General features: G+C 45.3%; 8 protein-coding genes across 10 annotated transcripts; 4 read left to right on the top strand and 4 right to left on the bottom strand.

Moving 5' to 3' along the window:
* Positions 1-56: 56 nt before the first annotated feature.
* Positions 57-2,268, top strand: LOC6568186 (serine/threonine-protein phosphatase alpha-2 isoform). 2 transcript variants are annotated; one of them, XM_032740802.2, is made up of 2 exons: positions 57-1,296; positions 1,363-2,268. In XM_032740802.2, the coding sequence occupies exon 1, from the start codon at positions 268-270 to the stop codon at positions 1,174-1,176; it is 909 nt and encodes a 302-aa protein (XP_032596693.1). In that variant the 5' UTR covers positions 57-267; the 3' UTR covers positions 1,177-1,296; positions 1,363-2,268. The 2 variants fall into 2 exon arrangements, with proteins under 2 accessions (XP_032596693.1, XP_001994844.1); XM_001994808.2 differs by having other exon boundaries at positions 103-1,296; positions 1,366-2,268.
* Positions 2,269-2,352: 84 nt separating this feature from the next.
* On the bottom strand, positions 2,353-3,156 carry LOC6568187 (c-Myc-binding protein homolog). The gene is made up of 2 exons (XM_001994809.3): positions 3,091-3,156; positions 2,353-3,027 (listed from the first exon to the last, which is right to left on the bottom strand). Exons 1-2 carry the CDS (start codon positions 3,100-3,102, stop codon positions 2,506-2,508), a joined length of 534 nt encoding a protein of 177 aa, XP_001994845.1. The 5' UTR covers positions 3,103-3,156; the 3' UTR covers positions 2,353-2,505.
* A 572-nt stretch (positions 3,157-3,728) lies between these two features.
* LOC6568188 lies at positions 3,729-4,922 on the top strand. The gene has a single exon (XM_001994810.3). It carries the CDS (start codon positions 3,795-3,797, stop codon positions 4,866-4,868), a length of 1,074 nt encoding a protein of 357 aa, XP_001994846.1. The 5' UTR covers positions 3,729-3,794; the 3' UTR covers positions 4,869-4,922.
* Positions 4,923-5,223: 301 nt separating this feature from the next.
* Positions 5,224-12,850, bottom strand: LOC6568240. The gene is made up of 12 exons (XM_001994811.3): positions 12,327-12,850; positions 11,839-12,267; positions 10,037-11,784; positions 9,517-9,977; positions 9,281-9,455; positions 8,551-9,111; positions 8,346-8,486; positions 6,252-8,111; positions 6,046-6,190; positions 5,784-5,986; positions 5,542-5,716; positions 5,224-5,470 (listed from the first exon to the last, which is right to left on the bottom strand). The coding sequence occupies exons 1-12, from the start codon at positions 12,454-12,456 to the stop codon at positions 5,313-5,315; spliced, it is 6,186 nt and encodes a 2,061-aa protein (XP_001994847.1). The 5' UTR covers positions 12,457-12,850; the 3' UTR covers positions 5,224-5,312.
* A 516-nt stretch (positions 12,851-13,366) lies between these two features.
* Positions 13,367-15,161, top strand: LOC6568241 (xaa-Pro dipeptidase). Its single transcript, XM_001994812.3, has one exon. It carries the CDS (start codon positions 13,606-13,608, stop codon positions 15,064-15,066), a length of 1,461 nt encoding a protein of 486 aa, XP_001994848.1. The 5' UTR covers positions 13,367-13,605; the 3' UTR covers positions 15,067-15,161.
* Positions 15,162-15,564: 403 nt separating this feature from the next.
* Positions 15,565-19,636, bottom strand: LOC6568242 (palmitoyltransferase ZDHHC6). Its single transcript, XM_001994813.2, has 5 exons — positions 19,521-19,636; positions 18,263-18,447; positions 16,827-16,908; positions 16,237-16,754; positions 15,565-16,181 (listed from the first exon to the last, which is right to left on the bottom strand). The coding sequence occupies exons 1-5, from the start codon at positions 19,579-19,581 to the stop codon at positions 15,768-15,770; spliced, it is 1,260 nt and encodes a 419-aa protein (XP_001994849.1). The 5' UTR covers positions 19,582-19,636; the 3' UTR covers positions 15,565-15,767.
* Positions 19,637-19,791: 155 nt separating this feature from the next.
* LOC6568243 (saccharopine dehydrogenase-like oxidoreductase) lies at positions 19,792-21,612 on the bottom strand. Of its 2 annotated transcripts, none has more exons than XM_032740717.1 (2): positions 21,372-21,612; positions 19,792-21,318 (listed from the first exon to the last, which is right to left on the bottom strand). In XM_032740717.1, exon 2 carries the CDS (start codon positions 21,221-21,223, stop codon positions 19,928-19,930), a length of 1,296 nt encoding a protein of 431 aa, XP_032596608.1. In that variant the 5' UTR covers positions 21,224-21,318; positions 21,372-21,612; the 3' UTR covers positions 19,792-19,927. The 2 variants fall into 2 exon arrangements, with proteins under 2 accessions (XP_032596608.1, XP_001994850.1); XM_001994814.2 differs by having other exon boundaries at positions 19,792-21,311; positions 21,372-21,491.
* A 100-nt stretch (positions 21,613-21,712) lies between these two features.
* On the top strand, positions 21,713-22,869 carry LOC6568244. The gene is made up of 2 exons (XM_032740718.2): positions 21,713-22,286; positions 22,344-22,869. The coding sequence occupies exons 1-2, from the start codon at positions 21,811-21,813 to the stop codon at positions 22,795-22,797; spliced, it is 930 nt and encodes a 309-aa protein (XP_032596609.1). The 5' UTR covers positions 21,713-21,810; the 3' UTR covers positions 22,798-22,869.
* Positions 22,870-22,894: the final 25 nt, after the last annotated feature.

Here is a 22,894-nt window from a genome sequence, read left to right as displayed (position 1 = left end):
AGGCCAAACGACGCAAATGGCGGGTAACAGGGCGATTGTGTGAGTGCAAGTGAGATGTATTTTGTGTGAAGAGTGTGACTAACTGCCTATTTCATTTCCTCCTGTTTTTTTCTGTGAAATGTGGGCACACTGGAGAAATTTTCTGGTAGTAGCTGTGCTGTGAAAAATATTTATAGTGAAAAAATATACATCGGAGCTACTTGCCATTCTTCGGTGAAAAATTATAGCACAGTTACTGCTAAGCGAAACAATACAAATTACAGAAACATGGGCGATGTTATGAATATCGACAGCATCATATCACGACTTCTGGAAGTGCGTGGGGCACGGCCAGGCAAAAATGTTCAGCTCTCTGAGAGCGAAATTCGTGGCCTCTGTCTGAAGTCGCGAGAGATATTTCTCTCGCAGCCCATACTGTTGGAGCTGGAGGCACCGTTAAAGATTTGCGGCGACATACATGGCCAATATTACGATCTACTACGTCTGTTTGAGTACGGCGGCTTTCCGCCCGAATCAAATTACCTGTTCTTGGGCGACTACGTCGATCGTGGCAAACAGTCACTGGAGACCATCTGTTTGCTGCTCGCCTACAAGATCAAATACTCGGAGAACTTCTTTTTACTGCGCGGCAATCACGAGTGTGCCAGCATAAATCGCATCTACGGATTTTATGATGAATGCAAGCGTCGCTATACCATCAAATTGTGGAAGACATTCACCGACTGCTTCAACTGTTTGCCAGTGGCAGCCATTGTGGATGAGAAGATATTCTGTTGCCATGGTGGACTCAGTCCCGACCTCTCGTCGATGGAGCAAATACGTCGCATTATGCGACCCACCGATGTCCCTGATCAGGGCCTGTTGTGCGATTTGCTGTGGTCCGATCCGGACAAGGACACCATGGGCTGGGGCGAAAATGATCGTGGCGTCAGTTTCACATTTGGCGCCGAGGTTGTCGCCAAATTTTTGGAGAAGCACGAGTTCGATCTCATTTGCCGCGCCCATCAGGTCGTTGAGGATGGCTATGAGTTCTTTGCCAAGCGTCAGCTGGTCACGCTCTTCTCGGCTCCAAATTACTGCGGCGAATTTGACAACGCTGGCGCAATGATGTCTGTGGATGAGACACTAATGTGCTCATTCCAGATTTTGAAACCGGCTGACAAGCGTAAAAAGTAATGTCACCAATAAACTTCCCACACACACATATACACACATACACCACACACATACACAGACAAATTTTTCTTACAAAGCGAAAAGGCCAACAACTAATACGATTTAAAATGATTCAACAACGTAAGTTAGCGAATAACGTAATAACTTTTTTCCATATCAAATTCTTATCTGCATTTCTATCGTTAGCAGGGGCAAATCTACTTTAACAAAAGATAGAACCACAATTGGAGCCCAGAGGAAAACAAACCGAAAGCTCTAAAATAAACGACAACTAATGACCTTTTAAGAAATAAAGAGATTTGCTTCAATTACAAAAAAAAAAAAAACAAAATCAAATACAAAAACAACCTTCGCATGCATTCAAACCACCAGGCATAAAATCATTTATTTTGATAAACATAAATCCTACACCCTGTCCTCCTCCTACTCCCCACACACACAAACTCTATCTACCATTGTCGTTTAGCGACACCCAAAAAGAAAAGCACACACAACCACAATCACACACACCCAATATGCGTGTACATATAAGTATGTTTTGTCCAATTTTAAAGCGAGACTAAAATGTTATTACAAGTAAAAGCAGCAACATTTATTTGGCATAGATCTACGTGCGAGCAAAGGCGACTGCAACAGTCGTCAGTCCGTTGGAAAGAAACCAGAAAAATAATGTTCTTGGGCCTTGTAAACACTCAAGTTGGCCTTCAAAATTTTAATATTGAGAAATGGAAGAAAATAACAAACAAAATAAGAGTAAACGCTTGCCAAGAAAAAGTAAAAGTACTAAGTTTTGACCTTCGAAATAAAAATCAGTTTATGTTCGTCCACATTGCACCCAAAACTATTTGATAGCGATGTTCCCACGTTTATTATTTCATCCCAATTCCGTTTTCATCATTTGCCAATTATGATCAGCTGTTAAATTTCGATCCACGCTTACATGTACAACTTTTTTATTTAATCATCCCCTATCATTCTTAAGATGTGTTTAAAAAAAAGAAACAAATTAAATTACTATTATTAATATGTATTATCAATAATCCTTTGTATTAATAAACAAATGATGATATACCACGTGTATGGATTATAAAACTGATTTCAATAAATATATATGAAAGACCCAATAATGTGGAAAATGTACATTTCGCCTTGAATTGAACGAAACGCTCTCTCGCATAAGGAAATTGCGTGCCTTCGTGCCACACGCTTTTATTAACATTTAAGAAAATACATAATATTTTCTAGTTTCTTACGTACTGGTAACATTTCTATGAGAATGCATTTTAATGGGATGTTTAATGTGGAAGCTTAAAGAATTAAAGCCGTAATTCACTCGGTGTCAGTGCTGCTGGGCTCAGCTTGGACGGAAGAGCTTTGCTTATTTGTATTATCGATATTCGGCTCGGCGGCCATATTGTTTTCCTCAATGCGACAATTGTCGAGCATTACGGTCAATTTGGCATCAACTGGTGTATTATCAACACCGTTAGCTGCAGCCAAATTCTGATTAGTCTCCTGTGTACTTGCAGAAGTGACCGAAGTTTCCAGTTGCTCTGCAACTGTCACTGGCTCGGAATCGTCTGATTCGCCGGTAGGCTGCAGCACATCTGGATTAATGACATTTATGATGGCGCGCAAACGTTTAATTTCTTCGTTTGCCTCCTGAAGGTCCTGCGCCAGGCGTTCGTACTTATCGTGCTGATGCCGCACCACGCCAATATTATTCCGTATGTACTCCATTGGATTTTCGGGACGCTCTTTGATTACGCGTACGAAGACTTTCGTAAGCGCATCAAGAACGCTTCCGCGCTCCAAATAGCGTCGAATTTCGTCACGCTTAAGTTCGATTGGCTGTGCATTGCATTCAAGTAAAGTTATTAAATATAGTTTACGGGAAAAAATCTGTAATCTCACCTTAAAGCTCATCCTGCGAAAATTAAATAAAAAGTGATTGGAGTTGTATCGAACCGTTCTGAATAAGTTCAATCGAGCCACATTCTGAACCGAATGAACGAACCAACTCCCTGATTCTAGTCCATCTAGTTTATTCTATCGTTTTGTACTTAGATCAGCCAATCGGTTACTGCGAATGCAGCTCTAAGTTAAGTATTTTTAAGTAGCAAGTTGTATAGCTGCTGCAATAGAAAATGCAAGTAAGGAAAAATATATCTGCTCAGTTATATACACATACTAATTGATTAGTTATTTTTATTCAAGCGCGTTATGTATTTATCGTAATTAAAGTAGTCGCGCATATCTGATGAAAGTTAATTATCGATTTATCGAGCAAGTGTGACCAGAAATTAAAAATATTGAGTTCGATTTGAGAGTGTGGGGTAATTAACTAAAATTAACGACATTTGTTTAAATAAAATCATTTTGTAGTGCAATTTTGTAAAATCTCCAGCTAGAGAATTATAACATGCAACTAAAATCCTGAAAAGCAACGTGTAAGAATAATGTGAGCTGTGGTTAATTGGTTTTTTGATTTCGCGCCAATTGCTTTTCATTTGTTCAATGCGCATGTCCTCAAATCGGATTTATATATACAAAGCCCGTACAGCATACACACAGCAGACAATTTTGCAAGAGACAATCCAGCAAACTTCTCGATTTAAATGGTGGACATTTTCGAAAATACTTTTGTAAGGGGTCCCTCGCCCTCGTACTCGGACGAGGCGAACTCGGAAACGGCTTTGTCCGCAACACTGCCCATCGGAGCCGGCGATCTGAACCTGGGTCGCATCGATTCGAAGACGGACACTGTGAATTTCTTCGACGAGAAACTAAATTGCGGATACGATGATGATAGCTGCTCCCATTTGCAGCCTGTCCGCAAAGGTCGCAGTAGTTTTGCATTTTGGACTGCTGTCACAATTCTCTTATTGTTGACTATTGGCAATTTAATTCTGACGCTGACAATTATGGGTGTGCTCCGTTTGGGCAAGGGACTGCAGGGCATGGAGCTGATACCTGAAGTGGATCTAATTAAATTTTACGATGAAACCGATTTGGATCGCATCCAAACGAATTTTATTGGAATCCATGGCTTCTCCGATGTGCCCGTATCGATTAGCAGCGATGGCGGCGACAGTGGTGTACATTTTCGTATCTTCCGCAACAGTAATAGTGGTGTCAGTGGTGCCGCCACCACCAATGAACGCGATCGGGTTGTGCTTAACAAGGATGGTATCACCATCCAAGCCAATCTGTTTGAAGTGAAAGATCCGAACGATCATTCAACTGTTTTTTCAACGCACCGACCGCAATACACAATACCCGCCGGAGTGGATGGTATGCTACAGACCAAGGTGGCCAGTTCGAGCCGCATAACTAGCCCAATTGGCGCCCCCTTGATTCTGCAGAGCGACGGTCACATGGCTATCAGGGGATCAGAGGGTGTATTTTTCGATGGAGCTACCATAGAGTTGCAGGTGGAGCATCATGTCTCGATTAATTCAACACAAGGCGCCACTGTATTAGAGGCAGGCAAAGGAGTTTTCCTCGACATGGATCGTATACCCATTGTCAGCTCGGAGCTGGGTCTGCGCACTGGAAGCGTACAGTACAAGATTTGTGTGTGCATGCCGAATGGGATTCTGTTTCGCATTGCAATTCCACGCGTTCACAATGGGCCCAAGATATCGTGCGCCCATTTTGATAGCCAGTTTGATCCTTGCGAAGTCAACTAAGTGAGAGAGATTCAATAAATACAAGTATGGATTATATGGTATCCCTATTAGAAATGTTACGTAGCTGTTTTTATTTGTGTTTAAGAAAAAAATGTACAAGAAATAAGAAGGTTAGTAGTTGGTATGCTTTAAGAGAAGTCTTCAATTTTCGAATTTGCGTGCTAAATAAAACGATTAACAAACTGTATCCAAACGATGAAATCTTTACAATTGTTCCGATTGCTGGATATAATACAGAAATGGTATTCAATTCGTTGAACGTGAATGTACATCATAACGAAGCGCATCTATTCATTGCGCAAAATTAAAGGAAAATTAAACATTGAATTCCATTCAAAAAATAATATTACGTAGATGAAAGCTAGTCACGTACATACGTTAATTCTACATTATTATTATTATCATTATTAATGTGATTATATTATAATCGTACTGAGCCATTGTCTACACACCGGGCGGTGGAGGCTCACTGTGTCTGATAGATGGTGATGGCGTCGACGGTATATCCACCAGATTATCCGGCACCATACTAAGAAGCTCAGCTTCACTTAGCTGCGCCAAGCGACTTTTAGTCTTTGTCACACCGTCTGCATTTTGATTTGCTGGAATCAAAATCAATATAACAATTAACAATTGTGTTCGACTCATTGAATATTTCACAGTTCACACTTACACATAGCGTATGAACTATTTAGGGTTATTGCATTTTTCGGATTGTACTCATTATCGCTGGAAGCTGCCTTATTCGATTCGCTCTGCTCCTTTAAGCTTGCTAAAATCTTTGTCAGATTGGGTGGAATTGATATGCCGGCTAGCACATTAGATGATGACGTGGGCTTGTCCAGAGACTGTGGAGCGGAGCAAGTAAATTTAAACCAATTTAAAAATAAGTGTTTTGCTGCTGATGACACTTACCGATGGTTCCATATTTAGCAGACCGGCAATTTCCATGCGTTGTGCAGCGATTTGCTTATTAATTTCATCCACTTTACGCTCAAGTTCATCCTTATTAGCTGGAGGCAGTGCAGACAAGACATCACTGTCGTCAGAACTGCCGCCTGGCGAATAGGGCGCATTTTGATCATCTAAGCTAGTCCTCGGTTCTATTGAAACATTTGCTGTAAAACACAATTTATTAAAACAATTAATTATATATGATAATCTTCATAGTACTCACTTCTTTGCAGCTTGGCAATGGGCGCCTTGATGATGGCGTCAATATCAAACTCATCATCCTTGGAGCTGGTCGAGTGCGTGCTAGGCTTGCGCTTCGGACTGCACGGCGGCGTGAACGTAGTCCTAACACGTGTTTTGCTTAACATCTACAAAATAAAATGGATCAATAATATATTTTCGAGTGTTTTAGTTGAATGCAAATCCAACCTTGGCAGTCTTATTGCTGGCAGCGGCCACAGATGAGGGCAGTGACTGGCTGAGGTTAACCAAACGATTGGTCAGATGGCGCACAATGATGCCCAGCAGCGTATTTGGTCGTTGCGTATCCTCGTAAAATGGTACACTATCCAACGTTTGCAGCACCGTGGGCAACTTGTCGTGGGTACCCAATGGGAATATATAAAAATCTCGAATCTCCTCCGAGTCGGCGCCCAAGACACCAAGTCGCTGGCGAGTATCCAGATATTCGAAGAAGCTGTCGAATTTGACTGTCTGCGAGACGCTAGCAGGAAACAAATTGACAATTATAATCTCTTTGGTGGGACTCTTTCGGATCTTCTTAATATAATCCCAGACATTAACACGCGTTATGCGACCAATAACATCCAGATTGGCTGGCATCAGTTTACCCAATTGGCCTGTGTTGCCATATACGGGATGTATGATCACATCAAAATCGGTCACATCCACCATATTCAAATTGCCAGTCCAGAGGGCCGGGCTGGAAATGCTCTGCAAATAGCGAACGTATTTATCCGAAACAGGAGCACGCACTTCTGATTTGGCCACTGGCTTTGTGGGCAATGGTTTTAGCGTTGGCTTCGCGGGCTGTCTGAGATTGGCGGCCTGTTCGACCGTTTTCTCCGACTCTAGTATTTGATCGACCAAACTGAAGGTCAAAGGCTGCTCGACCTTCTTTTCTGCAGCTGGTTTATTTTGCAGGGGGGATTGCACTTTTTCGGAACGTTCCTTGCTCAGTTGTTTCTCACGTGCCGGTGGCTCCTTCTCCGCCTTCTCTACCTTATCGGCATCGTGATCGTGATGATGCCGCTTGTGGCCGCGTTGACTGTGGCCTTCACTGCTTGACCGACTGCGGCTTCTTTTGCTGCCGCTTTGATAATGATGCTTGCGGCTTTTGTGCCGTTTATCACGTTCCTTCTCCTTGTCTCTGTCACGCTCCCGACTGTGCCCCTTATCCCGCAATTTCGTAGTTTTCTCCTTGCCATGAGAACGCTCTAGATCAATCTCTTTGCTGGAAGTGTCTGTGGCGGTCGAAGTGTCAGCTGTACACTGGGATGCTGATTTGCTGTCGAAGCTGTCAAGCAGCAATTCTTTATTTGACTCCGGTTCTAACTCCTCCTCGGGCAACGTTACATCCAACTTTGCCTCGATTACCTCCTCGCCCTTGTGCGTCTTCACCACATAGTTTTGTGCGCATGCCAACAAGTCTAGCTCGGACTTTTTGATGATGTCCAACTGATGGCGATTTTCCTCCTCGCGCCACTTGGCCAGCTCTTGGCTGGCGAGCTCAGACGGCGTCATTCTCACCAGCTGCTTGGGCTCCACTTGTTTGGCACATATCTTCTCGAAGAGTGTCTTATTCTTGCGATCCCTGATGTTAAATATGAGGGAGCGATATTTGGACTTGTACTTTGCACCCACATCCCGTCCAAACGAATGATACATTTCCGACTCCACTCTCTTCACAAAGTTCTCCACCTCCGACGCCGTCAGCCACTGAGACTGGTCCGCTGCCAGATCCGCATCCTGGGCCTCCTTAATGCGCGCCAGCAACTGCTCTTTGAGCGTGCGTCGTATATTCAAACGTATGGGCTCCGGCTGAGATTTGCTCCCAGACCGTTCCGTGCTGCTCTTGGTGAGTGTGCGCCTTTGAGTAATCGGTGTCTTGGCGACGACCTTCTCCTTTTTGACTGTGTTCGGCAGGGTTGGCAGCAGCTGAATTGATCTCTGTGTTTCGGGTGGTTTTTGTACTACAAATGGCAAGGGAGATTTGACGGGTGTTGCCTCTGGCGAGGCCAGTTCCGGTTGGCGCTTGCCTTGACGTTTCTGTAAGGGATTGCGCAAATAATTATACATTAATAAAATGTAAGACAAAAACCTCTTCGATCTGATGTAATCTTAGTAATTATGCCTGCATAAATGAGATATATTCTTTTATCACTTTGATATTTGCGGTAAGATAAAGATAAGATAAGCGAAATTAAGCACAATAAAGGGCAACGAGAGTTAACCAAATGATTGGTTAACAGTCGCTTTCGCTAGTTGGAAACTAATATATACCTCGATTTCCAGTGCCTGCAGACTGCCTGGCTGGACTACCTCAAAGCTGGGATTGTCCTGCAGCCATTTCTTCAGCTGCTGAGCACTGGGTGCCAAGTGACCCGTAATAGCACGACCGCTACGCCGCTCAAAGACATTGATCTACGTAGAAAATACGAGCATTAGCAGCGAGCATTATTTTTTTGATAATCCTCAATTGACATACCCGCTCCACCTTAGACACGGAGTCCGCCTGTCGCAACACATCCTCAAACAGATCCTTCTTTTTGTTCTTCTTCGCATCGAGCGCATTGGCGAGCGGCGCCTGCGTTGCTGCTGCTGCCAGCTGCTGGGGTTCAGGTGATTTGCTCACCGTCTGCGCCTGGATGGCGTTCTGGGCATACTTGCGAATACAATCGTCGCTGCAATAAACCGAATTGATGCGCGCTGCACGCTTGCAGACGATGCAGACGTTTGCATCTGACACGGATGCGACGCTGCTGCTGCTGCTGGAACCCAATTTGATAAAGTGCAACTGCTGCTGATGCATTTTCGGCTGTGGCTTTGTGATCAGCGGTCGTTTTTGTTGTTGCTTTGTGAGCGAATTAGTTGTGGTTGTGGGTAACGATGCCACAGTTACTGCAACACCCGGTTGTCTCCTGGGCGTCAGCTCCTGAAGTTCCACTGTTACTTTCGTGTCGTTTGGTTGCTTAGGTAACGTCGTCACACACTCCACTGAGTCCGTAATTGTTTGGGGCAACAGCATGTCCGTGATGCGTGGCTGGCTCTGTGCAAATAAAAATACGTATGTAGTTTTATAAAATTGTGGATATGAGCAAAATGGATCAATATATCTGTATATAAAACCAACTTTTGTATGACTATCCTAAAAAGACCATATACAATGGCAAAATATTGATTGCAAAGCTATTCCTTGTGCAATTTTTACTGGTTACCTTTTCCTCCTGCTTTTTAACGCACTTGGGACACTTCCAGTCAATGCCCTTTTGTTCCATTTCCAGGCCCATGGCCTTTGTGACACTGACACAGGTGCCGTGATACCAATCCTCGCATAGATCACAGCATATCATGAAACGATTATTGTGCGGTTGACGGCAAATGCACCACAGCCTAAAAAGTGACCAATGCTCAAGTAATAGAATCCTTCTTAAGGATTTAAGACAATTCTTACTTATTGGGATCATCGTCGTCCTCTTGAGATTCTGAGGCGTCGGGATCATTGGCATCGTTGCCCATACTCTGCTTATCTGATCTCTTGGGCCGCCTTACACTGCCGCCAGACTCCCCCTTGGGCAACTGTTTCCGGATCAGCCCACCAACTTGAGATGAAAAGATGTCACTGTCCAAGCTGCTGCTGATCAATTGACTGACATCTAGCGTCGGTTCGCCAAACGAAGAGTTGCTCACATCCGACGCCGTTGCGGGGAAGTTCTGAGCGCGTCGCTTGGCTCGTGTTGTGGGCGCCTCGATGGGTGGCAGGTAAATGACACGGCCATTGCGCACAACTTTCGTGTCCGGGCGTGAGGCCAATGATATCGTTGTTGTTGTGGTGCGGGCGGGAGTGCTGCTGGCTATGGGCAAATTTGCCAAAGAACTTGTTAAAACATTGGCGGGAAATTCATTCGTCAACGGCTGGAAATAGAGTTGAGACTATTAAACTGGACATCATTAAATATATGTATACAGCTTACCTGTGAGATCGTTGGCAGCTGGTTGGCAGCATCGAAGATTTGGGGCGCCACAACGCTAGCAATGGCATCCAGACCGCCCGTCTCCGTGCTGGCCAGGACCTGTTTGACCACCTCGGCCTCAAACTGTTTGTCCTCCTCGATAAGGCCGACCACATGTTGCAGAAAATCGGCTGTGATTTTATCCTCGTCAATGCTGTCCACAGCTGCCTGTGCATCGAAATTCTGTTGTTGTGATTCGCTGACAACATCCACATTTGGCTTGGCCACCTTATCCAGGCAAGCGACACTGCTTTCGAGCATTTGAACCAGTTTGGGTATAGTATTCTCATCGGCAGCGTCTGGCGGTTGCTCGACCAACGACGCCTTCAACAGCTCATCCAGTACGATGGAGTCAATGAGATCAAGTTGTTTATCATTTTCGGCTGCCAGCTCCGAGGAGCTCTGATGCGTCTCGATAACAATCTGGGCAGGCAGCTTGGAAGTCGTCTCTACACCAATCGGTGTGAAACCCTTGCTGCTTGATGCCGCTGTTGTTGACACTGCATTCAGACTGGACTTGGGAGTGCTGGGTGAATTGAGTTGAATCGTCTGCTTGTTGCTGCTGTCCGGTGACGCTGTCAGCATTGTTGTGTTGTTATTCTCGGCCAGGAGACTGTTTAGATTCGTAAACACTCCCTTCGGACTCGACATATTTTTGTTGATGATAATCTCTTTGATATCCTGCGGTGGCGCAACGAATGGTGGTGCCGTCCCCGTACGAGCCACTTGCACAATTGGTGTTCGCCGCATCTTGGCGGCAAGAACGGCGGAAGCACTCATTCGGATTGCCTCGGGCGCTGATGAGCCAGCGGCGGATATGGGCAGTGATTTGTGTGTGGGACGCATTTTCAGAAATGATGTACTTTGTATGCCACGACCCAAGGCAATAACCGTTGCGGGCGCTTTCGTATTGTTGAATTGAACAATCTGACCGATTGCTGGTGGAGCCAAGCTAGCATCTTGCGTTGGCTCCTTGCGGCGTTTTAAATGCGGAAATGCTGGCGGAGTCGCGGCCGGTTGCACCGGCGCCTTTTGTGTCTGCACCACTTGGCTACGGGCGGACTGTGTGTGGGATCGGCGTGTGAGCTTCTTGATGCGTTTGCGTTTGTTTGAGTTGCGGCTGTTGTTCATTTTAAAATCTATGTCGCTGTCCCGATCATTGTCTGTTTCACGGGATGCATCACTTGGTTCGCTCAGCTCCTCAGTGTCGGCATTTTCCTCGTCAGCCGTCGCCGAACTGTTGGCCTCCTCATCATCATCGAGAAAGTCCTCCGCGCTGCTAATCACATTAACAATGCTGCGAGCGGATCGTGGCCCCGTCCCCATAAGCTGTTGCTGTTTGGATGCTGTTGGCTGGGGTTGCTGCAGCTGCTTGGGTAACTGTTGCCTGGTTAGCTGCGTTGGCTGCTTACTCAACTGCTGTGGTTGCCTGGACGATTGCTGCTGTTGTCGGGGCAACTGCTGTAGTTGTCTGAGTGGAGATTGCGCCTGGCCCAGGGCCACCACCTGGAACCGTTTCTTCGCCGTGGTCTGCACAATAAATTTGCGTCCTTGCGCCGTTTGCCTTTCCATGGCCAATTTTTCGGCCGCCTTCTGCGCTTTCATTTGTTCCGGCGAGGTGAAGGGCGTGTAGTTATGATCATTTCGGATGACCTCCATGATAGCATCGGTTTCCGGCGTGCGCTTGTATAGGGAGAGACCAGCGAGTTCTGCAAAACAATATGCATTAGTTTCACGTCTATTTCGATTGCATAACTACATACTGAGTGCATTTTTCACCACCAGATCGGCCGAGTTTTCCGCGTAGAACTGTTCAACGCTTAGGCCAACAATTTGTGGGCGTTCCTTTGGTTTACGACGTTTCTTCTGCTTCTTGGGCGGTTTCGGTTTGCGGCCGGGTCGCTTTTTTAACTTGGGCGCCTCCGCTTCGGTTTCTGTGGAGTCGTCATTGTTTTCGCAACCGGTGTTGTCGTTATCATCGCCGGTAACATGATCTTTTTCGCTGATCAGCTCATCGCCGCCGCTCAGACTGTCGTTATCCGTATCCCTATCCGCATCCGAATCTTCACGATCTGTGCCCGCTTCTAAGAAACGCTCCAGCTCCTCCAGACGTTCGGTTTCCTCCTGATCGACCATGCTTGGCGTTGGCGACGTCAGCCGCACAACGCTAATACTCGCAATTGATTTTTCCTCTAAAATGATAATGTTGTATATACGTAAACGATATAGGCCTGGAGATGGACTTGCTTACCGATGATATTACCAATGGCACGCTCGTCAAATGAGATGCCATTTTTGGTGTAAACCACGACCAGGTTGGAGTCTCCATCAGCGCCATTTGGTCGTATGCTGGGCGTCTCGTTGAACACCGAACTAGACATGGCAGCAATCTTTCGTCGATCTACTACTGTGCATTGGGGATCGGTATCCCTATTTACTCAGTCGACTTGCGTGGTTTAATTTTGCTTGAGAGCGTTGATATTAATTTGTTTGCTCATGCCGCATCCGCGTTGTGACGCCGACATGGAAACTTGTGACGCAGATGTAGGACTATTTGCGAAGAGCAATTGTGCTTCAAGTGCCTAAATATAGAGTTGCACTGCTGTGAATTTCAATGTTTCACAGCAACGCACCAAAACGCTCTATTTCTCTCCAATAAAACGCGTTATTCTAAATTATGAAAATAGAATCCGCAAAAAAAAAATGTACTTAGATGGAAGCTTGCAGTGTGACCAACTTCGATCGATAGTGATGTGCAAAATATACCAAAGCGTGAACGTGAGCTAGTTGACTTACTGAACTGATTTAAGTGATTTTGCTTTTGATATTGATATACTTTTTAATACGAAATATAGTGTGTTTGGCATAAAAAGCACATGTTCGAATCCCCTAAATTTTCACAACATTCTTTGATTGATTGTTTTTATAAAGTAGTTATTTTTAGCAGACGTGACAATGGTATTTGATGTAGATTTGAAATTAGGCTCAGCTCGTGGCATTTCGCTATCTCTTTCTGTAATATCGATATACGCTGTTAAGAATATCGCTCTGTACGTTACGCCTATGTTATATGTTAACAGCGGTTAAATTTAAAGCTTTCACATATTAAAAAATATTTCGCTACACTTACAAATCGGTTAAATTAACTTGCTAGACTAAACACTTTCTAAAAATATTCCTAAGAGTCTTTGGAAAAAGAAAACAACAACTTTTATTCGAGAGTTGTATGGCTGCTGTTGATAACATTTAGCAAAATGTTAAGTTAACAGGCGAATTAAACAAAGCGAAATCAAACAAAAACAAAACTAATTTGATAGTGCAATCTCTTTACAATTCAACAGTGCACACACAATCTGACTGCCGAGGGGATTATTACACACAACAAAGAAATCAGCAGCAGCAACAACCGATAATAACAGCTTATTTATTGCAGTACTCAAGTGGTTCAAGTAGATATCGTCGAGCTAATCAGGGCAAAAAAAAAAACACCAGTTGCTCTCCGACTTTGATAATCGTAACGTGTGGAAAAAATGGCTTGCTTTCGAATGGGATCCTGTCACGAAGTGCCGATGACATTGTTTAAAAACAATCGGGACAAAGTCTGCAAAGCGATAGTAGCCAAATCGCAAGAGGGCCTCAAGTTAGGCACTGGCCAATTGCTCATCCTGCTGGAGGGTGGCAAAGAACTGAGCTACTACAACACTGATGTGGACTATGTTTTCCGCCAGGAGTCCTACTTTCAGTATATGTTTGGCGCCAAAGAACCCGGCTGCCTTGGCATTCTCAACATTGATACGAAGACGGGAAAGCCAAGTGCCGTTCTATTTGTACCCCGTCTGCCCGATGAGTATGAGACGTGGATGGGTTCATTGCTAAAGCCCGATGAGTTCAAGGCCATGTACGGAGTGGACGAGGTCTATTATGTCGATGAACTCGAAACGTATCTGGAGAAGGCGTCACCCCAGCTCATATTGACGCTGAGTGGCACAAATAGCGATAGCGGCCTCACCATGCAACCGCCCGAGTTTGCGGGCAAAGAGAAATATGTGACGAATTGTGATCTGCTCTATCCCATAATTTCGGAATGTCGCGTCATTAAGTCCGCGGAGGAGATTGAGGTGTTGCGCTATGTGGCCAAGGTATCCTCGGATGCGCACATCAAGGTGATGCAGTTCATTCGACCCGGTCGCATGGAGTACGAGGGTGAGTCCGTTTTTCTGCATCATGCCTATGCTGTGGGCGGTTGCCGGCACGCCTCTTACACCTGCATCTGCGGCAGTGGCACCAATTCTGCTATCTTGCATTACGGGCACGCTGGTGCTCCCAACAATCGACCCATCCAAGATGGTGAGATGTGCCTCTTCGATATGGGCGCCAATTATTGTGGCTACGCTGCTGACATCACCTGCAGTTTCCCGGCAAATGGCAAATTCACCGAGGACCAGAAATTCATTTACAATGCGGTGCTCGCTGCACGCAATGCCGTCATGGAGACGGCACGTGACGGTGTCTCCTGGGTGGATATGCACAAGCTGGCGGGCAAGGTGCTCCTTGAGCGTCTCATGGCTGGTGGCTTGCTAAACGGTGATGTGGATGAAATGCTCGATGCTGGCGTCTCAGGAGTGTTTCAGCCGCACGGTTTGGGCCATTTGATTGGTCTCGATGTGCACGATGTGGGTGGCTATTTGGTCACGGAACCGGCGCGTCCCACTGAGCCGTGGCTGAGCAAGCTGCGCTTCGCTCGCATCCTCAAGGCAGGCATGTATGTGACCATTGAGCCGGGCTGTTATTTCATAAAGCAACTGTTGGATAAGGCGCTCGCCAATATCCAAATACGTAAATATATTAATGTGGAGATGCTGGAACGTTTCCGCAGCTTTGGCGGCGTGCGCATCGAGGATGATGTCCTGATTACGAAGACCGGTGCGGAAAATTTTGCAATTGTGCCGCGCACTGTGGAAGAAATTGAGCAAACAATGGCATCCAAATAAGTTGTTAAACTTATGTGAATAAATACATATAAATTGACATGTATATGGAATATAATTGCATGTACGCAACATACGTATTAAACCTATAAACTATATACATATTATTCTTTATACTCTCCACATTTCATTTGTGAAAGAGAGGAGGAATCCTCGATGCACATCCTGGCAGAATGTGTCGCCTTAGCTAGAAGAAGAAGCAGGATCCTAGGGGCGCATGTCTTGAATTACAAAGACATAGAATACCTCAACCCAACAAAGATCCTCACGTTCGTACGGGAGTTGGGGCTGATGGAAGAGCTATAAGCTCAGAAGGGGGCACAATCGATCAAATAGGTCGCTGTGCAGCTCCCCCAAATAAAAATATCGCATTCTTTGTGATTAGTTAGTTTAATTTATGGTTAGCTAGTTGCAGTCGCAATTTCTCAGACGGACTAAGCCGATATACCCATTTCTCATTGGGCACAGAGTTTTTAGCTAAATGAATGAAAAGTCAATCTATTATTATACTCAATCGATGGAGGCTTCAAGTTTTATTTATTGGCTCTCAGCTAACAATATATAACGAGAAGAAGGCCGGCGGCATTGGAGTAATCGTTATCATTATTCACAAGCCGATCTGGAATTGATCGCATAGTATACATAGTTGAATTGAAATAACCATGGCATGCTCCCAGCCCAATACACAGGGCTACATGGGGCGTCTACATGTACTTTTTGCTGTGTCCATTGCGCTGCTGCTTGCCATGACTATGTCCATTGTTTGTTGAAGACTTGCTGTTCTTAACATCATCACTGCTCTCCGAATCGGGCACTTCGGTTAATGGAACGGCACTGCGACGTGGAAACCAGCCACGCATGGCACCCTTGCGCAGTCGGTGCTTCTGCTCCCGTTCGCTGGGCACACGCTCACCAAAGAGCCAGTGTCGGCGGAAGCGTGTCACCCTGATGATGTCGTCTGGCTGTAACCGAATCCTCGGCTCATCCGTGCAGGGTGCACTCACGCAGACGCGCCAGCCCTGCGAGAAGATTGGCAGCCAGCGACCCGTCACATTGCTAATGCACTTGTAGACACGTGTCCTTGCACGCTTCTCATCCTTCTGTGCCAGCTGCTCGCGCTGTCAATTAAAATTGATGGATTAGAAAGAGAAGCAGCAGGTCATTGGTACTCACGGTCAGCGTATACTGATCGCAACCGTCGACAACGGGCCATTCGATGCCATCGCCGCGTTTTTGGCACTCCTCATTGAAGACCTGGCGCAAATTGAGCCGCCAGCCGAGATCATATGGATAAATGAATGGCTCATTAGTTGCGGATCTATAGCGGCGATAAAGGGCCTTCTCCACAATCCAGATCTCAATGCCCGTCTGATTTGTGATAATTGTCTTTAGCTGTATGTAGAGCAGCATGCTGAGACCAATGACAACGCCAATGGCCAGACCCATGCCCAGGATGCACATGATAATGCTATTGACTGTGAACTGAACGCTGGCCAAATGCGCCAGGCTGTGGGTGAGATAATAGTAGCGATAAATGCCACGATAAAAGGAACAACTGAGCACCACCGAGCCATGCAGACTGCCAATTATGGAGAAGAACAGAAAGTAGCTAAAGTAGGCATGATTGGCCCAGCCGACGCAATGATTGATCCACGGGCAGTGATGATCCATTTTCTTCACACAACGATTGCCTATAAATGTGAATATATGTATGCAAATAGAGTGTTCAGATTTACAGGGTATATGCAGTGCAATATGCTTACATTTGCGACAGTGATGCGATCGTGGTGCCTTGTAGCCCTCGCACTCCTTGCAGTACTGCAGCAACTCAATGTCCTTGGACTCCTGCCAAATTAAATTCTATTAAATATGCGTCATACATCAAAGTTTTTATGATTTATGAGAGAAGAAGAAGAAGAGAAAACTTAACGACGCGCAGCTCATTAAATGAGACCCAACCACTCCAGCTACCCCAACAACGGCCACAATGCGTTCAGTCACGTCTGCAAAACATTTATGCAAATTCAGGTAATTGCATTACCAGCACGGCTACGACTACGGCTCCGACCACGTCTCCACAACGGCTGCGTTTTCCCTTCGCGTGCCCATAAATTTTCAGGCGACGTAGGAGGTTGGTTGGCCTGAACCGCCCACTACCCTCTCAACCCACCTTGAAATGGGTGGGGTCGAAAAACTGAAACCGTCCCAAATGAAAACTAGCCTGGGTTTTTTTTAGTGCATTGAGCCTAGTTGCTTATCGTCAAGTTTGTTGCAGCGTTTAATTGCTGCATTACGCGTCAGAGCCGCGATAAAGGATTAAGCACGCGATGCCCCCCAAACATTTGCTGACCCCATTTGTTTTGGCACTCTCGATTGCAGGTGTTGCGCACAGCTCACAGCTAACACCTTACAGATTGTGCCGTGCCTGTCTCCGGACATGCGATCAAGTGGCAGCCACGGATTTTGTTGTGCTAAACCCTAGTTTCCGATCCAATGCTGACGAGGCACAAATTTGACGATTTGCAGGCGAGGCGAGAAGCGTGTCCTCAGCTAAAGGCTCCATAACCCATTTACAATGAGTAAACAACTGCAAAGTGCTTTAGGATTACTAATATATATGAAGCAGGTGGGAATATTGAAGGATTGCAGAACTTTGAATGCGCCTGCATATTTCATATATAATATGTAAATCTAGGAAATTCTTTATAAAAACCCTACGCCCTTTAGGATTTGACTAATGATATAGCTTTAGTTAATTATTTGCCAACCAAAGTTAAATTGAAGATTTCCGCTTTATTCCAGCCCAACACATTAATTCCAAAATGCAAAGTGAGCTCAAAATCAACTAACGACCACATCAAAAGCTGTAAGCTGAATGAATGCACATATATATATTTATATATATGTATATGTATGTATATATATATATATGGTGGTATATGCACATGCTACTGACACGCCCTGGGTATTAGTGGAGTGACCCACAAGGGAGCCGAGCAGCCGGACCCCAGTTGACAAACATTTCCCATGCATGCCAATGTCAGCAGCGGCGACAAAAGCGTGTCACGACAAAATGTTTTATTGTTTTTTATTTGTGCTGTGTGTGTGTGTGTGTGTGTTTGTGTGTGTGTTTAATGGAGCGGGTAGCAATTGGAGCTGGAGTTGGAGTTGGGTGTGTGGGGCTGGTGCTATTCCTTACCTTTGGCTGCCATTGTTTTGGCAGCAAGCCGGGACCTGTCAGCGTGGCCATGATGTAATTGTAAGTGGCCAACGTGGAGAGCAGCAGGAACAGCGCCTGATGTGCAAAGGCAGCAAACGATTCATTTGGCGGCCACCACATCGAGTTCATATAAAGCGTTGTCAGCGTTATGCATTTAATGATGCCTGAAAAGCACACGCAGAACAAAACAAAACATCAAATATAATTGAAAATCTTACGCATGGTTAAGTTATTACCCGATTTACCTCTTTTTCTATTGTTTTTTTTTGTTTGGCTATCGCAGTGCTAGATTTGTAATTGCGTATTTCTGGTAATTATATCAACTTAGGCGGGGAATTGGAAGTTTGGGTTCTGTTTTTTTTGTTGTTGTTTTTGCGTGCCATTGAAATTGAACACATTTTATTATTGTTTACTTTTTTTTATGATTAAGCGTTAACGCAAGGGTGGCCAATTGTATTTTAAGCGCACCTAGGTCAGAGGCGTAACCATCGCACCATCGCTGCACCCTCTGCAAGAAGCCACAAGCAACAAGCGGCGTTGACCATAGTAAGTAATAAAGCCATTCACAATTGTATCGCAATTCAATATCAACATGAACCGGATGCTCTCTCTGGCTAAATGGTCGCAGTGCATGCCACATATATATATATATATATATATATATATACATATATATTTTTTTGTGGCATGAAGAGGGACCCAAAAATCCCTTCAAGTAGCCAAAGCTAACTGAAACTCAATTAACGCAGCATTTTAAGCGTATTAAAGTGAAGCCCACACTGCTCCTTGAGAACCTTACAAACCTTACACCCCAAAGGGGTGGGCATGTTGATGTGGGTTCAATGGCGCCAGGCGACGGCCGTTTGACCGTCTCGAAATATGAAACACGATATTTCGCTGCAGACAAACAACACAAGTTGTGTGTGGGTGGAAGCGAGGGAGAGAGAGAGGGAAAGAAGCAGTTGACTAAGCTAAGCCAAGCATGCTTCATTTTCCCATTGGTCATTTTGTTGGTTCTCTTTTATGGCGCAGGTTCGTTCACTCTACGCTTGCACGGGCTAATTTGCAAGCTGTCATCAAGCAAGCAGCAACTAGTCCGAGGTCTTATTGGAGACTACCACTGATAAGGCAAACATAAATCACAGATATTATTATTTTGACTACTTCGTTCGTGTAGGGCGTATGCTTCTTTTTCTATCTTAACACATATATATTGCAATTTTTGGTTTCCACTTACTCAGTGCGGTGATTGGGCCCCAGTGGAGAAAGCGTCGAAAGCCGGAGATTTTGGCGCTCATTATTTAATTATTGTTTTTATGCTGACGGTCAAAATGGTAATAAGACGACAACGGCCAGGCAAGCGAGCAGGTAAACAAAAACAGCGACATCAGCAGAGTTGCCATCTACTCGCATTGTGACGCACTTGTGGTATCGATACTATCGGTATATGCCAAACGATACTGGCTAATTTAAATATGACCAAATATTTATTTTAATGCCGGTTGCCATTTGTCATGTACATTAGTTCCTTTATTTTTAATTCCCACAATTATTAGTAACAATGATATTAAGCTTTTTACTGACTAAGCGACGATAAAATAATGCACTTTAAAGATTGCAATAAAAAATAAAATTGGGAGACAATCACTTATTGGCCAATATTTCAAATTTCATGCCATGCTCATGCTTTTCCAGCTCGCTAATAAGGCTGGTCTTGGAGAAGGCAGCGCCCGGTGGCAAGACACCGCCAGTGCTTGGCATTTTGCTGCTCTCGCGCAGAATGGTCACCGCCGTGGAGAGTAGGGCGACACAGGTGGAACCGTAGCCGGGATTCGGACCCGATACCTTAACCATTAGAGTCTTTGTTGGTGGTTCCTTGTACTGATCCGTGCATTCGGCCAGACGCTGTGAGTTGGGCCATCCGGTCGCCTTCATGGTCATCTTAAAAAAGGTGCGTTCCATGCGAGCCTCACTGGGACCGCTGCGCGAGACAAAGCCAGCCGAAAAGAAACTGGGATACTTGAGCAGCAGATTGCGAGTAAACTCGAACTTTGTCATCACACCAAAGATGGTCGCCAACAGGGCAACAACAATGGCCATAATGTATGAGGGGAATCCAATGTAGGCGTGCATCTGGATGGGTCGCTTCTTGTCGTTCTCATAGAGAAAGCGCTGCGAACGCATCGCCACCGAACGGTCCGAACCCGGAAAGGGCAGACACACCTTGTCCACCTCCGTGGAGCGGAAGATCAACGGTCGCTGCTTCAGTATGGGATAGAATTTGGGCATTCGATCCGGATATAGCTGCCGGCGCAGGGCACTCAGCTCGCCGGAATGCGCCAGGCTGTGGACAGCGCTCTCCCAGGTGCCCGTATTGAGGCCAGCACTGCCACTGGACGCATCCACATCCTTGGCGCCATTCACAAGGAATGTCTCCACCGAATTGACAACACCATCGAAATTCTTCTCCACAAAAACGATGCCCATTTCGGTTGGTATGGAATCGAAGCCACATGCGCTGACCACATAGACACCGCGCTCCTTGGCCCGCTCATTGTACTTCAACTGCATCGATTCCATGAACTGCGGCTCACCGCTAACGTCTACGTGATGGGTGCCCGCCTCTATGCAGGCACGTACCACTTTCTCGCCATAGAAACGATATGGGCCAGCGGTGTTGACCACAATGCGACAGGATTTGGCCATATCCAGCAGCGAGGCCTCGTCGTTCACATCGGCAATAATGATGGGCGTTTGGGACAGATCCTTCTTGGCCTTACCGCCCATTTCCGTGAGCACCTTTTGCAATTTCTCACGATTGCGTCCAGCAATTCCCCAGCGGAGATCCTTGAGGACGGACACCGCCTCGTAGACGGTGTATTTGCCGGTGAACCCACTGGCTCCGAATATGATCACGTCCAGCTGCCGTTCAGTTGCCATGGTCTTTGATCAAGGTCACTGGGTGCGTCACCAATTTTAAACGACGAACAAATTAGCTAATAACAAAATGTTTCCTTATCTGTAAGAACTTTGAACTACTCAAAATCAGTTTGCTCCGACGCACAATGAAATTACACGCAAAACCAACCTGTTTCCTCGTTTTATGATGAACTTTGAGCGCAGGTGTCTGACAATTATAAGAGTTGGCACGGGTCAGTTAATTTTAACGCCGGTGAAGTGGTCGAGTAATTTAAATTAATCAATTCTCACTGCCTGCATTTGCCGAATAGTTATCGAAAAGGTTCGATAGAAGTTGAATTCATAAAAAATTATCCGTATTTGTTAAGAGAATTACTTGATGGCGTCGTTTCTTTAATCATTTATAATTGTTGTGACCTACCTGATTTTTGTATTACTCTGAGAGAAAATAAAATATAATTATTTAAGATGCAGATGTGGAATATCGCTTTGTGCCCAACGCAAATATTTTGTCACGGCGATGTATCGATATTTTTTGGAATTCACTTAGCGATGTACGGCAAGCCAAACAAATATGTCATATCAAAAATTGTAAACAAACGTTCAAAATGCACAATCCTCGAGAGCACCTGCGGTGCCGTAGACGGGGATGCACCTACACCACAAACAGAGCATATAATCTGGAGCGCCATGAGCGCAACCATGACAAGGGCAAGGTGCCGGTGTCGCAGTACCAGCCGTGTCCACATTGCACTTATGCGGCCGGATCGCTGCACAATTTAATGCGGCACATAAGCAAAAAGCACGCAGCGCTGAGTGGAAAAACGACAACAAAGCAACAGGCGATAACAAGCCAACAACAAGCCGAGCAAACAAAAGTGCCACCTTCGACGGAGGCGAAGTCGGAGTCACTGCCTAACTGTGCGGAACGAATTCCGGAGCATCTGACAGAATCACTGATACCAGCTGCAGATTCATCGCTTTGGTTTTGGAGCACACCGCAGCAGCTGGAGAGGAATTTTCTGAGGCGTAGTGCTCTCAAGGAAGAATGTAAAATACAGGAGCGTTCTATCAAGTTGTTCAAGTACTTGTAAATCCAAACCCAAAATAATTGCAAAAGTTAACCATTTCTGTTCGATAGATTTTATGCCTTGGTAAGAGCGAGAGGAGGTGCCTTGAATGTGGACCAATGGGAGGATGTTGCTGCAGCCCTGGGCTTGCCGTCGGGATCAGGTTGCCAGACCCGCGTCAAGTACATGGAGTTGTTGTACGAATTCGAAAAGAAAGAGGAAGAACGTTCGCAGGAGTGGAAGAATGTGGAAGGGTTGCCTTCCTGGTGGGATGATGGCGATTTTGTCACAGATAACATGCATTTAACATCCAGCGATGAGCAGTGGAAACAAATGAATTCGCCATCAATAACTGCTCGCAATGCAATTGTGAAATTGATTTACGACAAGTATTATGCGAAGCATTTAAATAGTAGCAAAGCGTTTCAACGGTTTCACATGAAGGATTCCTGGCTGAGGGCAACAATGTTAAATTATCAAGCGCTAAAGCGTGAACTGCATTCAAAGCATTGTTTGGGTTCTTGAGCCCTTAGTTTTATGAATAATAGTATTATTGTTACTTTTACAAAGTTATTTAATAAAACTCTAAGCTATGTACGTGTGCAGTGTGTCTTTTGTCATG

Source organism: Drosophila grimshawi, unplaced genomic scaffold (assembly GCF_018153295.1).
Source record: "Drosophila grimshawi isolate 15287-2541.00 unplaced genomic scaffold, ASM1815329v1 contig_311, whole genome shotgun sequence".
Taxonomy (NCBI): domain Eukaryota; kingdom Metazoa; phylum Arthropoda; class Insecta; order Diptera; family Drosophilidae; genus Drosophila; species Drosophila grimshawi.
This window is presented reverse-complemented; position numbering and strand designations above follow the sequence as displayed.

Coding starts and splice junctions, on each gene's coding strand:
- LOC6568186 (XM_032740802.2), top strand. CDS start 268: ATGGGCGATGTTATGAATATCGACAGCATCATATCACGACTTCTGGAA.
- LOC6568188 (XM_001994810.3), top strand. CDS start 3,795: ATGGTGGACATTTTCGAAAATACTTTTGTAAGGGGTCCCTCGCCCTCG.
- LOC6568240 (XM_001994811.3), bottom strand. CDS start 12,456: ATGTCTAGTTCGGTGTTCAACGAGACGCCCAGCATACGACCAAATGGC. Junction 12,268..12,326: donor TGCCATTGGTAATATCATCG/GTAAGCAAGTCC, acceptor TTATCATTTTAG/AGGAAAAATCAATTGCGAGT. Junction 8,487..8,550: donor CCGTGTCTAAGGTGGAGCGG/GTATGTCAATTG, acceptor TTTTCTACGTAG/ATCAATGTCTTTGAGCGGCG.
- LOC6568241 (XM_001994812.3), top strand. CDS start 13,606: ATGGCTTGCTTTCGAATGGGATCCTGTCACGAAGTGCCGATGACATTG.
- LOC6568242 (XM_001994813.2), bottom strand. CDS start 19,581: ATGAGCGCCAAAATCTCCGGCTTTCGACGCTTTCTCCACTGGGGCCCA. Junction 18,448..19,520: donor GGGCCCAATCACCGCACTGA/GTAAGTGGAAAC, acceptor TGTGCTTTTCAG/GCATCATTAAATGCATAACG. Junction 16,909..18,262: donor CAAAACAATGGCAGCCAAAG/GTAAGGAATAGC, acceptor TTAATTTGGCAG/GAGTCCAAGGACATTGAGTT.
- LOC6568243 (XM_032740717.1), bottom strand. CDS start 21,223: ATGGCAACTGAACGGCAGCTGGACGTGATCATATTCGGAGCCAGTGGG.
- LOC6568244 (XM_032740718.2), top strand. CDS start 21,811: ATGCACAATCCTCGAGAGCACCTGCGGTGCCGTAGACGGGGATGCACC. Junction 22,287..22,343: donor CGTTCTATCAAGTTGTTCAA/GTACTTGTAAAT, acceptor TCTGTTCGATAG/ATTTTATGCCTTGGTAAGAG.